The sequence below is a fragment of the Nicotiana tomentosiformis genome, chromosome 12 (genome assembly GCF_000390325.3).
Source record: "Nicotiana tomentosiformis chromosome 12, ASM39032v3, whole genome shotgun sequence".
NCBI classification, from domain to species: Eukaryota; Viridiplantae; Streptophyta; class Magnoliopsida; order Solanales; family Solanaceae; genus Nicotiana; species Nicotiana tomentosiformis.
In genome coordinates, this window is record NC_090823.1 from 129,809,102 (window position 1) to 129,826,637 (window position 17,536).

Here is a 17,536-nt window from a genome sequence, read left to right on the forward strand (position 1 = left end):
AAGTATCAATAACATTGAATAAGAAAAACAAAATTTACTTTAAAAAGAAAAAAAAATCCACGGCCCGCTAACAACACGCTAAGCCCGAACCCGTACGGATAAAAAAAAACCAAAAAAGTACAGCCCACTAACAGCCCGCAATGTTAAACGGACGGGCTGATTTTTTTTGTATCCAGCCCGTCCCAGCCCTCCCGTTAAACACCCATAGGCTTACCCGAGCGGACAACTCGAGCCGGGGAGGGAGGGGGAGCAACGTACCGGTAACCAAAAGATCATCCGGCCTTGAAAAGAAGTCACGTCAGCGTGCACTTCCCAAAAGATTTAGAAGACACAGAGAGAAAAAGGGTTTCCTAACAGTTTATATAATGTTCAAGCAATATCAAAGCGGTAAAAAGTGGTATTTAGCACATTAGGCTCGGACACATAAAAATCAGATAATAAACAAAAGTCAACTATAACCGTTATTCTAAGCTCGAATTCTGAACCTTGAACTAGAGATTCTGGGTTCGTAATCCCCAACAGAGTCGCCAGAGCTGTCACACCTCCTTTTTTCCGAGAGGATATGGGAGTTTTTCCAATTAAAGTGACATAATTCGAAATGAGATTATTTAATTATTTCAGAGTTGCCACTTGGAATAATTTATGGTGTCCCAAGTCACCGGTTTATTTTGAATCCCAAATCGAAAAAATTTGACTCTGTTTTAAAGTTCGCGAAACCAGAAGATCAGGTAAGGAATTCTGTTAACTCGGAAGAAGGTGTGAGGCATTCCCGAGTTCTGTGGTTTTAGCACAGTCGCTCAACTATTAATAATTGGCCTAGTTATCTGATTAATTACATGTTTAGAACTATTGTGCATTTTTAACTTTCTAGCCACTTTTAATTATTTATGGAATTAGTCTGAGACGAGTTACGTTGTCGTACACTCGTTGTTTATACACATAGCAAATCATACCACGTAAAATGTACCCACAATCTACAATGTGTTTAATTTTATTATTATTCGAAGTTATGGTCGGGTCACATAAAATGCACACCTGAATTGGGGATTATGTATCATGACTATGTCACGGGAACCGTACCCATAGTCACGATGATTTAATATTGAACGTGCCTAAAGCAAACTATGATGTTCATGATTATTTTCCTAAAATTTTGATCAGCACGAAATGTCCAAAACGTATGAAATCTATCTTTTGTTATGAATTTTGCTAAGGAAATTGAAATGATACATTAAGTCTCTTGTTGTGATACAACATAGAATAATGAAAGTAATTATAAGTTATTTGGAGATTAACGCATGATTGTCAAGATTCTAGAAAAAGACAAACATTGAATCAATGCATCATAGTTTCAAAATCATTATATCAGCTACTTAAGTTACATCTCATAAACAAACAACATGCACTAAACTAGAGCATCAACGGTGTTAAGCTTGCCAAAAAGCCTCTCATATTCAAATTAGTATGCACTGGCCCAAATATATTCAAACGAAATAGGTCCAATTTTCAAACTCTAGACAAAATATTTGAGCTGCTACATCGAACCCAGTAGTTAGAAGCTCAATCTTTCCACACGTTATCATAAAGAAAAACTGAAACAGCTAGGATTTAAACTAAGCATGAATACATTTTTTATACATCATTAGTAATAAGTAACTTAATTACACTCTACCAAATAGTTACAGGCCTTGAACTAAATTAAGAAAGGTAGTCTGCATAGGCCAGAATCAAATTGATTTTTTGAATCCGCTCGTGATCAACTATCAACAACTTTACAATATTCTTGAAGCTGCTTATCATTTACAAAAGCTAACCAACTAGTGGCTAGATTCGTAAATCTGAGCCTTGTGCCAAGTACTCATAATCTCCTGCACTACCAAATACCAGCAATACCAAACAAAATGATTTCATAGGGGGGCAGAACTTTACACTAAAAATGTGCTACTAAGCTTCTAGAACCTCAAACATTCAGGGAATTTCAGAACTTCATGTATAAGAAATCCATCAATAATGGTTCAAACCTTGACAATCAAAGGTTAAGAAAAACAGAACTGGTTTCATGCTTGTTTCTTAGTCACTCAAATTTTATTATGGTTTGAGACATTCAACACATCTGATACTTTAAACCAAACTTAAACTCACAATCAAACATGAAAGAAAAGAGCATTCAGTATACATGAAGTGAACAAACAACTGAAATCTCAAAGCAATGTGATGTTCAAATAACACCTACATTATTTGAAGCTGTCAGCACATACCTTAATAGCAATAAAGAAAGAAAAGAAAAAAAAATAAGTCTCTGAAAAACTGGGAAGAAAGCAGCAGCAGAAAAACCAACAAGAATAAAGAAGCAGCAGCAGATGAAGCTCTGCTGCTAAAGAAAACCTAACTTCAAGAACCCCAGAAAGTTTTTCTACTCAGAGATGAAGATGAATGGAATGTAATTTCTGAAAAAATGTAGTCAATTTCTGTGTAAAACAGTCTCCAAAATGAAAAAGGAGTGTGAATTTTTCAGAGTGTATTTCGTGTGTGAAGTCTCTTATATAGGCAAAGGTGAGGAAATAATTCTGGGGAATGCAGTCCCTAAAAATAAGGAGAAAGGCATCTTTTAAAACTGAATTGGACAGCTGTTGGACAACTGTCCATTCAGATATTTACTCATATTTTTCAGTCCTTTTATCTTCTGAAATTAACCCTTTTAACCCCAAAACCTGATCTAATTTATGATTTTTTAAAAGCACTTTAGTCCCTTCTAGAGACTTCCCAAACAACCAACTCAGATTCCTTAATTTTTCAAATTCCTTTGACCCCTTTAACTTTTGTTAATTACAAACAGCTATCACAAAAAACTTAAAAGGACTAAAAATCATAACAAAGCAAAATAAAATTCGAACTCTGACCCATTTTATGCACCTGGACTATTATCCTAACACAGAATTACGGAATTTTAAATCCTAACTAATCTAAACATGCTAAATATATGAAGGAACACACTATCAGTCAACTGCCGATGCATTATTAAACAAGCAATTCAAATGATAATTTAGCAAATTCAACTAATTGAAACTAAGTTAAAACAATACCTTAATTAACCTAAAGCTAAACTATAATATGTAAAACAACAAACAGAAAAATCTAGCAGTAAATAGTACAACTAAGCCAACGAATATGAAAGAATGGAAGGAAGGACTACCTATTAACGACACCACTGCTGGCTTCAAACAATCCGGGCAGTGGTCAATATCGTCACACTAGCACTGATTCAAGCTCGAAAGGCAGAAACAATGGCTGCACGTAACGATAATGACCATAGCTCGGCCGGAGAATCGAATATAAAGAGATAGAGGGAGAAGGAACCTCGGCACATCAGTGAGGATTTTGCCAACAACTTGGTGACTCCCAAATGCCACGAAACAAACATCAATTGATAGCTTTCAACCAAAGCCGTCAATTAATGCAAGTTCTAGCACAAGATCGACCCAAATTTTTTAAAAAAAATCAAATATGGCACGAACTAGGGTTTCTGGGGGTTCTAAGATTTGAAATTGGTGAGGTTTGGGTGGTTTTCTGGGGAAATTGATGAGGGATTAGGGAGTTATGGGGATTATGTGGTGTAATTTTGGGGTGGTTTGGTGGTGGGCCGCCTCCGTGGGCGATTTCCGGCGGCGGCAGACGGTGAAGATGAGAGAGGGGTGAGGGAGATGAATTTTGGGGGTCTCCATGGTTTTGGGGGGGTGTCCTATTTCGGACAATAATAAAGGGGATGGGGATTCAGTTGCGAGTCGTTGGATCACATTAGATCAATGGCTGAGATTAAAACAAGGTGAAACAGAGTCGTTTGGGTTAATGTGGGGGGGACCGGATTTTTAAGGATTTGGGCTGGACAGGTGGAGAGCAATTGGGCCGGCTGAAGTGCAAAAAATATTGGCCCAATACGAATAACAGCCCAACTTTTACTCTCTTTGTTTCTTTGTTTCTTTTTTTCATTTTTTTGACTTTAAATCCTATTTAATTAAAACCTAAATTGAGTCTTAAATTAATTTAATTTGTAGAATTAAGCCTAATTATCTATTTCTACCACTTAAATAATTAATTAACTTTAAAACTAATGAAAGAAAATTACTAATTTAAAACTAAAAGCTAAAAATGTAAAAATGACCATTATTTTTTGTGAATTTTATTTAATAATGTAATCAACTCATGTAATTAAATATTAAATATAATTAAGACCTAACATGCTATATAATAAAGATTTGGATATTTTTTGATATTTTTTTATAATTTTAAAATGTGAAATATGCAACTAAATGCAAACAACAATTAACACGAAATTCCTAAAAAAACAAATTTTATGAAAATTAAAATAATTAAAACAAATCTATTTTTGAGAATTTTGTAAGAGTATTTTTAGTCGGGCAAAAATTACGTGCTCACATATCACACGGAGATAACTTTATTTTACCCAATGCTCCCCTTCATAGGACGTTACTGGCCATAGCCCAAAGAATTACCCACTTATTCTATGGACATGATTTCAAGATTAAAAGTTAAAAATATTGGTCATGGGACAAGAGGAGCAAGACTTGTTAAGCTTGAAGTTATGCTCATGTCAAACGAAGACAACATCCACTTTGAGGGCAATTTGTGTACTTCACCGGTCATAGCCTACACATACGATCATATAGATATAGTGATTAATTAACTCTTGGTCTAGAGCTACAAACTTAAATTTGAAATACTGTTTTAATATTTTCATCTTTGAGCATAGTGTTAATCTCTCAACAACAATTGAAATCAGAAAAATGTTATCTCTCCCATATTAAATAGCTTAGAGTTTTCATAAATTATCATTCCTCTTTCTAATTACGTAGAACAAGAGTGTGAGGCGTACACATAAATTTTGTAAGCGTTGTCGAAATTTATAGAAGAACATGAATAATAACTTTAATTATCATATTTTTGGATAAAAAATAGCCTTAGTCTATTAATTTTGTTGAGTCTTAAGTTAGAAAAGATCATGAGTTCAATTCTACTTAATCACTTTTTAACTACAGAGAGACTCTAAAATATTTGCTAAATAAAATGTGCTAGTTGAGATTCGAACCTTTGACCTCCTAGAGCAAAATCAGACACTTAACCAACATGCTAAGAGATGATTTACATCAAGTGATGTCAGGAAGGATTCCCCAGCAAAGGCATCTCGACTGCTTCCAAAATCAGGTCATCGACCAGTAATGCGACTTGTAGAAGACTCCCTACCTATACCTAGCGGAGTTGGCTATTTTTTCCTACTTATCCATTTCATCACCGTATTAATACATATATTTAGTAAGGGTTTCCGACGAAGCGATGTCACGTGACACCGCTTCATCAAACGTGCATCCGCCCCCGGTAATTACACATAAAATGATACAACTCTGAAGTGAAAAGCCAAATTTACTTTAAATTTCATTCTTATTTTCAATACCAAAACCTAAGTAGAGTACTGCCCAACCCCAAAATTACAATGGGCACCAAAAACTGAAGAAGAATTACAATATTTGGCCTAGATGACTTGCCTTGCTAATCAATTTTAGGTTGTTTTGGAAGCAAATATGTTGATGAAATGGTGGTTGTAGAAACAGTAGTTTTTGTAGAAGGATCAATTTCTCCCACATAGAACTCATCTAACATTAATCTGGCTGCACTGCCATGTCCTGCTTCTTCAAACTCTTCACTTGCATCCTTGCCTAAAATCATTTTTATTATAGAAAAGAACAAACATGAAGCTAGCGTTTGGACATAGATTTCATTGAAACTTGAAAAATATTTTTTTTAAAGATGGGATTAAAAATAATTTTTGAACGCTAAAATTGTGTTTGAACATACATTTTACTTGAAAAGAATTTGAACTTTGTGAGTAGAAAATGTCAAAAAATACTCTAGAACTGTTTTTGGGATTTGAAGATTTTGTTTTCTAAATCTGCCAAAAGGAGTTAAAATTTATAAACAACAGATATTTGAATATAAAATTTGAAAAAAAGCTCACAAATTTTAGGGCCAGACGGGAGCGAAAAGAGAGAAAATTGTACAATGAATTTATAACTTAGAAAATGAAAATTGCATAAAATATAGAAACATGATTGTCAGGGTATATATGAATATAGTTGAATTTTTGTACATGGATAATGTAAAAGATTTCATGCCGAAGGTCCGGCGAAAATAATCTCTCTATCTTACACAAGGCAAGGGTACAATCTGTGTACACTTCACCCTTCTCATGCCCCACTTGTGAGATCACACTGGGTATATTATTATTATAGTTATTGGATAATGTAAAAGATTTCACATTGTCAACTCATATAACATATAAATACATAATTACCCATAATAAGTTAAACAAATTAATCTCAACTCACTATTTGAAATCCTAAACTAAAGCACTTAATTAGTTACTCATTTCTTTTAGCTTACAATAATATAGGTTGAAATAAATGCATAGAGTAATTGTAATCCAATTTGTAGCAATAATTGTTTAAAAAGGAATATTAAGTGGTGCACGTTGAGTTATGATATTATATATGCAACATATATTTAACTTCAATGATTTGAGCAAACTTTAAACAAGCCGAGTTATTTATCGGATGCATTTTTATGTAACTTGTTTTGATCCACCTAATACTTTTTACAACCGTTTTTATAAAACGCCTCCCCCCACACCGTATCAAATAAAATGCCCCGTCTCATATATATATATATATATATATATATATATATATATATATATAATGTGTGTATACCTGCTGCTGCCAACAAGACTTCATCACCACCAGGATGATCATTCAGGAAGTTCGTCACATTATATGCCTGCGTAGGTAATAGGGGAAGTTATGTAATTGGCCGTTCGATAAAAAATAATTATATTTTTTAGTTAATATACATATATTATATATTAATAATACACAATATATATATATATATATATATATATTTGTCGGTTATTATTTTTGGGAGCGACTATTATTATAAAGTATAGTTTTCACTAAGTAGTAACTTGGCCTCTTAGTTTCTTAAACTTACAAGATACTAAAATATATTCCACTTTTTATAGTCTGTTGATGCCCGGTCTTTGACTTATCTATACTATATTAAAAGCACGAAGGCCCTTAGCGAAATATCGTTCGCCTTTTTTACCCCTTAAAACTATATTTCACATTGGACATAATTGTAATTTATATTATCTTTTTAATATTTAAAACTTTAAAATAAATTAAATATTTTATTGCTAAATCTTTCCTTATTAAACTAGGTAAGAGATCATAATATTTAGGATTATTATCACACCCTAATTAAAGTTTCCCAAACGTATATAAATGGTGACATTGTGACTCAAGGTTTTTATTTTTCGTTGTATTATTCTTATCAATTTGGTGTTTACTCTAATATATTCAGATTTTGAATTTTTACACTCTAATAAAATGGTTAAAGAAATAATTAATTTTAGAATTTAATATAACCAAATGTTGGTTGATTTTTTGTAGTTTAAAATAGATTACATTGAAAAGAATATAATAATTACCTTTCTAACATTAGGACTTTAAACTAACCTAAAAATTTTCAAGTGAACCTCAAACCGATTTTTCTATCTTTTGAACATACAATTCTTATTAGATAAAAATATAGTTACAATTAAACATTAGTGTAGATGTAGTTAAACAATTTAAAATTTGGGATGAACTAATATTACAAATTTGAATTAATAAGAAAATATTTTTCTTAATGTTGAGAATAAATAATTAAATGTGTGAATTAACTAATTAGTTAAAATCCAATACCTTAGAGAAATATTATTCGTCTCTTTAACACTCTTAAAATAGAGTTTATATTGGATAAAATAGTCATTTTATTATTTTTCTAATATTTTGCATTTTGAAATTAAATAAAAAATTTCTTATTAAAGTTTTTCTTACTTCAATTACTACATAGGAAATAAATCATAATATTGAGGATATAAAAATCAATTAAAATTTATCTTATATAAATCAAATAATTTTGGAAAAGAGGTTTTGCTCTTTTCAGCTCTTTTCCTCCATACTTTATTTTTTGCAAGTACATACACATTAGGAATGTACATGTCATATTTTTGTAAAGCATTTCAAAGTTCCATGCAATATACATTTTTTCTCAAATTAAATAATTAAACTATTGTATATACATTATCTTATACATTTTTTTTCTCAAATTAAATAATTAAACTATTGTATATACATTATCTTATACAATTATTTTCTTGAAAATATACTTATGCCATTAAAGTGTAGTCTATTTTTTAATTATAATATCTTTATTATTTAGAGCCTTAAAACCAATTAAGGTTTTATTTATTGATTTGTTTGTATAATATTGACGACTATAGTCAATAATTATTTCAACCTTCAAAAATTATGCACAATATAAATAAAAATATATTCTAAATTAGTAAAATTTCCTCGGAGTTTGCAAACACTAAATATGTATTTTATTTTATAATTTAATTTTTTTTAATATTTATCTTATTTTTTAAAAATTATTTATTCACTGACATGTAAAACATGCGCAAAGCGCGTATATATCTATACTATATTAAAATCATGAAGGCGCTTAGCGAAATGTCGTTTGCCTTTTCTACCCTTTAAAAATAAAGTTTACATTGAATAAATTTGTAATTTTACTTATCTTCCTAATATTTAGGACTTTTACATCAACTAAAATTCTATTTATTATATCTCTTCTTATTTAAACTATGAAAAAAAAAGAAATTTAAAAATCAATGGAGAGTTTACCTTATATAAGTGATTCACTGTAATTATGATACCAAAAAAAAAACAATAAAAGAAGTCGAAAATATATTAACGTTTCAAATATCCTTTCTACCAAGAGTATTTGATTTTGTTTGGCCAAAATCAATTATAACTTGAACTTTTCATGTGTTCTATTTGTTTAAATTTTTATTTTATTCAAATAAATCATAATAACACTGCATAGAATTGTTTTTACTAAGTTTTTGAGCATTGAAGAATTATTCTTACCAATTAAAATATATCGTCACCTTTTATATTCATTAAATCGGATTTTACGCTAAACAAAATTGTTATTCAGTTACTTTCCTAACAAATAAGACTTTTTAATCACATAAAATTTTATTTACTAAATCTATATTTATTAGAATAATAGTGTTCTAACATCAAGAATTTTAAAATCAATTAAGATTTTACCTTATAAACTAGGAGTAATAGTAAAAATTAAATACTAAGGGCTCTTAGAATCCTTTTAACATTATTCGTTCATTATCACAAATCTAAATAATTAAGAGTTTACCTTAGATAACTATAATACCTTCCATGTTAGTATTTATAATGTTTAGTATTTTAAAATTAGAAAAAACAATGTATTACTTGTCAAAATACTCTTGAAATTAAATAAAGCAGATGGAATTGTGAATGTGCTATTTTCTTTGTATCATAAATCAGTTACTATTTAAAGTCTAAATAAGTGCAATATAGAAAGATAAATAGTTAAACGTCACAATGTTAATTAATGATAAATTTAAAGATAAATAGTTAAACATAGCGGTATTAATCAATGATGAATTTTTAATGATAATTTCTAATTTCTATACTATTATAGTTGAACTACTTTCCTACGCAAATAATATTATTTATTTGTCATTTTTATAATATTAAAAAACGATATTGAATTAGAACAAAAAACTAGCAAAACTTATAAGAGATAGAGGTGATTAGCAATAGTCAATAATAATGATTCTTCAAATACAAAGATCCAAAGTAAAATGTGATAAATTTTCACCCTTTAAGAATAGAATTTTTATTGCACAATCGAAACTCGGAATGAACTAATACTTAGAATTTGCAGAAAAATACATTATTTCCTTTAGAATTATGAAAAAACGATTACATTCTAAAAATTAACTATAGCAAAAGATTCAATTCTTTTTTAAACTAATTATCGCACAATAATTTTTTTTTAAGTAGACAAAACTCTTAGGATATAAAAATAAAGTAAAATCATTTATAGTATAGTAACTTTAAATTGGCCAAGAGAAAACTTAAAGCAATAAGGATAGAACAGTTGAAGACAGAATATATTCTAACTAATGACAACTTATTATATTTTATATAAATTAAGTTACTTCTTTTAAAAAATATTAACTCAATATTAGTCTTTTCAGAATTTATGTTGTCACTTACCATTTTTTCCCTGAATCGTAGGCTAACTACGTTATTCTTTAATTTCTAGAAGACTAATAGAGTCATTTTTTCAATTTATATTACTTCATAAATTTTTAAAAATCATGATAAAAGCATCTTTATGTTATTAATTTTCAGTAGGTATAAATAACAATAATATTCATAAAATATTCCTACAAAAACCATCATACAACCACAGTAGGATAATAACTAATAATTAAGGAGTTCTATTATACAGTTTCTTCATTTATTGAGTTAGTGATATATAATCAATCTTCTTCATATATAATCAATATTCGTCCTCCTCAAAATTTATGCCTTTTATTTTATGACTCAAAGAAAGACTTTAATATTCAAAAAAGAGGTTACTCATTGAGATAAGGTACATGCGCGTACCCTAAAACTAGTATAGTAAAATAGTACTAGGAGTAATTTTTTATGCATATCAAGTTTCACAACTGGCCTTTTAAACAACAATTAGTTTTGGTTGGCTCCTTTAAGTAAATCATGCTACCCCTTACAAATTAACTCTCCTAGAAAGATACATAAAAATATACATTTCACTATGTTCTAAGCTAGATATCTTATTTAATTTTCTATTCCACTAATCAAATTACTTTAGTTATATCCATAGTAAAACATTTCAAAATGTATAGCTGCATATCATAACACTTTTACGTGATTTCCGAACATACAAATTTATTATAAAAAATGTAATCATATCAGAATTTTGCTATAATAAGCCATATAGAAGGGAGCCTTAGAGCAACGACAAAGTTGTCTCCGTGTGACTTATAGGTCACGAGTTCGAGCCGTAGAAGCAGCCACTAATATTTGCATTAGGGTAGGCTGTCTACATCACACCCTCTTGGGGTGCGATCCTTCCCCGAATCCTGCGTGAATACGTGATACTTTATACATCGGGCTGCTCCAATAAGATATATAATTTGAAATAGAGAGAGTATAATTTAACCTAGTTTTTTTCGCTACAAAATGGAAAATTTTTATTAGACCCAAGGGGGAATTAGAAAGGGTAAAAAAGTGAAAGTTCTCTACTTACCTTAGCATTGATAATTACCCAACAATCATCTGGAGAATTATGCAAAGAAACTTCACGATATGTTTTCAAAACATTCTTATTAGCTCCCATAACTTCGTTTCCCTTCAATCTTTCCTTTCTCTTCTGTTTCGAGTGTTATTTCTTCAATTACTATATAGAAAGAAAAACTGAAACTGTGGCATAATTATTCAAATAAAAAAGTATTATTTAGTACTACTATTTAATAATTATTTCTTTTTGTACCGTGAAAATGATATGTCCATTTACTTTAATGTTATGTTCTATTCAAGTGATAATTACTATTTTGTCATAATGCATGGACCAGAAAAGGTGATGTGTAATGGGGTCAAAATGAATAGCTGAAATAATTAAGTCTTGAGTATTAAAATTAGCATTGCACTGTTTGGCTATATTCGTAATAGAGTATCTGCAAACTTAGATGCTGTTTCGTGGCTTGCAGTAGATAAAAATATTCATATTAAACTATATCAGTTTATGGTAATAATAAGGTGAAAATATATATTAATTAACAATGATTAAGGGAGAGAAGTCTATTTACAAACACATACTATTATGTATCTATTAATTTGATATAAATACTAGGCATATATGAGTTTTTTTTGATATATTATGTTCTTATTTGAATTTTGTTTAATTGACACGAGATACACACATGAAGCACATATCCAAAGATCAGTATAAATGCACCAATCTTCTTTTCATTTATATACGCTTCAAATATTTTATAACTAACTCATACTATGTTTTATACAATTAAGAAAAACTTTTAAATATTTATATTGTCCTTAATTGTGGTATTATAAGTAATGAGGGACAAGATAATACTTCTAAAATATCTTTACTATATATAATTCTCAACAGGAGTTTGGAATAGCACCCATTGGTCACTTTTCGGTCTTGTTTTAAAAATATAGTCTCTATCACAGAGTTCTAAATTTGACAGACCAAATTCAACAATACCTACACAAGCTGAAAAGGTGAAAATAGCATGGCCTAATCAGTTTTCGGATCGCTAATCGAAAAATAGCTAGCATTTGTAAAGTCATTGAAAAATAGTCACTGTTTTGCCGAAACACGGAAACTTCTAAGATAATATGCTGAATTATGGAGCTCCTGCGTATAAACTTCCAGCATATTATGTTGGAACTCCACCACATTATAAAATTCTAATATATTATACTGGAATCTCATATGTAAAAAATTCGAACTCCAGTATATTATGCTGGAATTTTTCCGGATGTTTTTGTTCAGATTATATATGTAAATGAAAAATTGGCTAAATTTCGATTACTTTTGAAACTATAGCTATTTTTCAATTACCAGTTGTAAATATGGCTATTTCTGATTTTTCCCCCCTATGAAAAGTGGTTATTTGTTAAATTTACCCCAATTTATGAGCCTATTGATGATCATCCAATTCCGATTCTAATGGGCCAGAAACAAAAACCCGAAGCACGAACTGACTCACGGCCCATTTAGACCCAATCCGCACCCCCTCAAAAGGCTAGCTTTTCCCCCATTTCTTCACAGCAGCACCTAGGTTTAACACAGAGAGAGAGAGGGGGCGACTGTGTGTGTGTGTGTGTGAGAGAGAGAGAGAAGATGGTATCAGGTTCAGGAATCTGCGCAAAGAGGACGGTGGTGGATGCACGCCACCATATGCTAGGAAGGTTAGCCTCAATCTTAGCCAAAGAGCTACTCAATGGACAGAGAGTTGTGGTTGTTAGGTGCGAAGAGATATGCCTCTCCGGTGGACTTGTGAGGCAGAAAATGAAGTACCTTAGGTTCCTTCGTAAAAGAATGAACACTAAACCCTCTCATGGTCCCATCCATTTTCGTGCTCCTTCTAAAATCCTTTGGCGTACCATTCGTGGGTAATCTTTGTACCTTTTTTTAATAGCTATTATGTTGATACATTGTTTAGATTGTACCCATTTTAAGTTCCATGTGTTGATAGTGTAAAAGTTTTTTACATGATCAATCTCTTGATAAGTGTTGATTCGTAATTTGGTGAAAATGGTAGCTAATGTCATATAAAGTTGATAAAAATTATAACAGATAGTATCTTTACATTGTTAGTATTTATAACTTAAATCCTTGTTTTAGATGAAGTATGTGTATGCTACTGGTTGTAAGAAGAGATTTTTTGAAGGGGAATAATGTAGTATTTCTCGTGTTAGAGAACCTTGAATTTATACTAAAAAGGCCAAATATTGAGTATTGGAATGAAGCAGGTGACAAAAGAAGCTTAATTGACATAATGTCACTGAATCCAGCTAGCTTGGATTTAAGGCATAGCTGTTGCAGTTGATCCAATTAGCTTGGATTTAAGCCATATATGTTACAGTTGTAGATATACTTTTTTATATGAACAATATAGTACTCCATCTGGTCCGTAATAAGTGATTTTTAAGGTTTTGGTGCACCCATTAATAAAATCAATTAATATATTAATTAATGAAAGAAGTTAGTAGTAGTAGTTGTTGTAATAGTATTAGTTAAGAAATCTATTTAACTAAATTATCCTAATCTACTCATAGGAAATTGTAAAGAAATATTGAAAAACTTTTTAGAAATTTGTTCAGTTCATTGTTAGAGACCAGGGTAAATTTAGGAGAAAACGTTAATTCTCCAAATTTACTCTTATCTAGTAAATATTTTGAACAAATTTCTAAGAAGTCTTTCGATACTTCTTTACATTTTCTTATGAGTATATTAATTTAATGTAATCAAATAACCCTCTTAATGGTTGATGCGCGGCACCACATGCTGAGTAGGCTAGCCTCAATATTGGCTAGGAATTGTTGAATGGACAGGGAGTTGTGGTTGATATGCCTCTCTGGTGGACTTATATTAAAAGAATGAAAACTAAACCCTCTCATGGTCCCATCATTTTTGTGCTCCTTCTAAAATCCTTTGGCATACCATCCTGGGTATGCTTTCTTTCGTTCTTGTTGTACCTTTCTTTAAAAGAGCCTATTATGTTGCTAAATTGTTTAGAAAGTACCCATTTTAAATTCTATGCATTGACGGTTTTAGAAATATTTACACATAGGTAATTACAGTAAATCTCTTGATAAACATTAAGTGATAATCCGGTAAACGTGTATCAAAGATTAAAAGTCAATCATTGCACCATTAGTGTATATAACTTAAATCCTTTGCTGATAGTGTTTTTCATGGTTTTATTTTAGGAATTTAAGCTCTATGTAATGATATTTTAAATAATACTTAAGCAATTAGGTCAATTATTAGGTAATTAAAAGTAAATCTCTTGATAAACATTAATTCGTAATTTTGTAAAAATGGTAACTAAATTTGCTATCATAGATTAAATTTCACTAACATTGTAAAAAAATCTTTACAATCACAGTATATATAACTTAAATTCTTATTTTAGATGAAGTACATGTTATTCCTTCTTTTTGTGATGTCGTAGCTACTAGTTGTAGTACGAGGTTCATTTCAGGGAATATTGAAGTATAGTGTTGTGTTAGAGAACCTTGAGTTTATACTAAAAGGCTGAATATTCAGTGTTGGAATATAGGTGCCAAAAGAAGCTAACCTCAATTCGTTTGGGGTTAAGGCATACTTGTTGCAGTTGTAGATATACTTTTTTATATTATCAATGTAGCCCTCCCTTCACTCCACAAATAAGTGATTTTTAAGGTTTTGGCACATCCATAACCCATTAAGGAATTAGGAAACTACTCCCTCCGGTCCTGCATAAATGATTTTTAGCCTTTTTAATTTTTTCTAGAATATGTGATTTTTTTTTAAAATTCAAGAAGGTATTAATATTTTCCAAAATAACTTAATGATTGAACAAATATCTAAGAAGTCTTCCAATACTCTCTTTACCAAAATTAATGTTATTAATTACTATCTCCGCTTCTGTATAAGTGATTTTTATGGGTTTGAAATACTCATTAAGAAATCATTTAATAACATTAATATAAGTGATTTCTTAATGGGTGTGTCAAACCCTTAATAATCACTTATATAAGACCGGAAGACTAATGAAAAACACTAATTATGAGGGTTATTTGATCAAATTACCCCAATCTAGGAAAGGTAAAGAAGTATTGAAAGAATTTTTAGAAATTTGTTCAAATCATTTACTAGATAAGGCTATATTAATTTTAAGAAAAGGTTATGCCTTCTTTGTTTTTTAAAAAAATCACTTATTTTGGATCAAATTTGAAAGGCTAGAATATCACTTATTGTGGAAAGGAGGGCATAATATTTGAATAATCTAAAGCGCTTCTGCCATGACAGAGCTAGGCCCTATCAATTTCATGGTAGTAACATCTTAGCTGGTGTATGTATAACAATGAAGTCAATGTTCCTGTTGTTATTTACCCAAGGACTTCATCACAACTGTATTTACTGAATATCTGCCTATTAGTTCAAGTGTCAAAGGTTGAGAGACTTGTGATATAGCTTAAGCCCTGCGCCATCCGAGTATTAATGTTGAGAAGGGTAGAGGGATGAGCCTATTATCTCTGAGTTTCGAAGCCCCAAAGAAACAATATAGTAGTATTAACTTGGAGGAGCATTTACTGAATGTGTGTTGAGCATTAAATCTGCATGTCTGTCTAAGTGGTGCAATATGTATTTCATATCATTTTTAATTGACATGAGTCGCTTGCTCTGATATGCTATTTTCTGTTTTCCTGTTTGATTGATGGGTATTATAGTTTAGTAGTCCCTTTAGAACTACTATGAATTGTTTCTGCATTCATATATATTCAATGGTTGTGGTACATATTTCAAGCCCTTGTCGTGTATCTCGTTTTGCCTGATTATGTCTGTTTATTTTACGTTAGGATGATTCCTCACAAGACCAAGCGTGGGGCAGCTGCACTTGCCCGTTTGAAGGTTTATGAGGGTGTCCCACCCCCATATGACAAGATTAAGAGGATGGTCATTCCTGATGCTCTCAAGTGAGTTGTTAGCTGCAGATATAATTTATATATTCTTGTATCTTCATTCTTGTGACACTGAAAATTTTGCGCTCTTTGTTACTAGGGTATTGAGGCTCCAAGCTGGACATAAGTACTGTCTTTTGGGCAAGCTTTCATCAGAGGTTGGATGGAACCATTATGATACTATCAGGGTAAGTTTCTTATTCTTAGCCCTTTTCATACCCCCTCCTCCTCCTGTCTTCTCTTGCTAGTTTGGAGATATTTTACTTGCATATAAAGGAGCAAGATGTGGTAATAGTTGACTATTTCGTTTAAGAATCTTGTAGCAACATCAGGTTAACGTTTTCAGTCAGTAAGAAACTTTTCCATGATTCCGGCTTTTCTGCGTAGCCCTTATTCTTATAATTATGAGCGCACTAGCTTCAAAAGTCGGTTTACTGTTTCTGCAATTCGTTTATGTCAAGCTTACATGCTTGAAGTATGCCGTTTATGAATAAGAGTCTTAGTTTTCTGTTTCATCATCAAATTTTTCTTCAGTGGCCATTTCCATGATCTTCGCACAGTTGCTTATTTCTTCTCCCTTGAAATTATATGATTACAACAGGATCTTGAGAACAAGAGAAAGGAGAGAGCTCAGGTAACATATGAGAGGAGAAAGCAGTTGGCAAAACTTAGAGTTAGGGCTGAGAAAGCTGCTGAGGAGAAGCTTGGACCTCAACTTGCTGTTATTGCTCCTATCAAGTATTGAAGTGGGACATAGCCATTTAAAGTATAATTTTGTTGAAGATTGATAATTTACTTAAATCTTACCTTCTTTTTAGTTACATTTTGCTCCTGAGTGGTTTATTTATTTTCGGTTTAGCAGTATACTGTCTTTCATTGTATTTGGTGATGAAATCAAATTTCATGCTTTTAATGATGCAGATCTCCTCTAGTTCCTCTTCTGTTTGTACCTCTTGATTTAAGTTCTGATTTTTTATGCTTTGATTGGAATGGCTGTGCATAGGGGTGCAAACATGCGGGTCGGGTCAGGTCGGATACGGGTTGGTTGAAAACGGGTAATTCATAAATGGATAAATTACCCGACCCAACCTATATTTAATACGGATAGAAAATGGGTTAACCAGCGGATAATATGGATATTTATATTAGCCATGGCTTTTTGAATATGAGCACTTTTGGGGGAGTTTTTAGTCTTCCAAACTTAAGTAATCCCCAATTTGAGTCTTTGCAAATATAAACGTTAAAATCCATTAGTTAGTTATCCATTTTATGGGTCATTATATAATCCATTTTTTAGT

The 17,536-nt window shown here is 31.1% G+C and overlaps 2 protein-coding genes and 1 long non-coding RNA gene across 3 annotated transcripts; 1 reads left to right on the forward strand and 2 right to left on the reverse strand.

Moving 5' to 3' along the window:
- Window positions 1-1,346: 1,346 nt before the first annotated feature.
- LOC104116194 (uncharacterized) lies at window positions 1,347-4,023 on the reverse strand. The gene is made up of 2 exons (XR_690804.4): window positions 3,194-4,023; window positions 1,347-1,868 (listed from the first exon to the last, which is right to left on the reverse strand). It is a non-coding gene; the product is annotated as an uncharacterized lncRNA (long non-coding RNA).
- Window positions 4,024-5,418: 1,395 nt separating this feature from the next.
- Window positions 5,419-11,444, reverse strand: LOC104116195 (cytochrome b5, seed isoform-like). The gene is made up of 3 exons (XM_070192123.1): window positions 11,287-11,444; window positions 6,780-6,846; window positions 5,419-5,729 (listed from the first exon to the last, which is right to left on the reverse strand). The coding sequence occupies exons 1-3, from the start codon at window positions 11,374-11,376 to the stop codon at window positions 5,563-5,565; spliced, it is 324 nt and encodes a 107-aa protein (XP_070048224.1). The 5' UTR covers window positions 11,377-11,444; the 3' UTR covers window positions 5,419-5,562.
- A 1,377-nt stretch (window positions 11,445-12,821) lies between these two features.
- Window positions 12,822-17,179, forward strand: LOC104116196 (large ribosomal subunit protein uL13w-like). Its single transcript, XM_009627008.4, has 4 exons — window positions 12,822-13,181; window positions 16,137-16,253; window positions 16,339-16,426; window positions 16,840-17,179. Exons 1-4 carry the CDS (start codon window positions 12,910-12,912, stop codon window positions 16,981-16,983), a joined length of 621 nt encoding a protein of 206 aa, XP_009625303.1. The 5' UTR covers window positions 12,822-12,909; the 3' UTR covers window positions 16,984-17,179.
- Window positions 17,180-17,536: the final 357 nt, after the last annotated feature.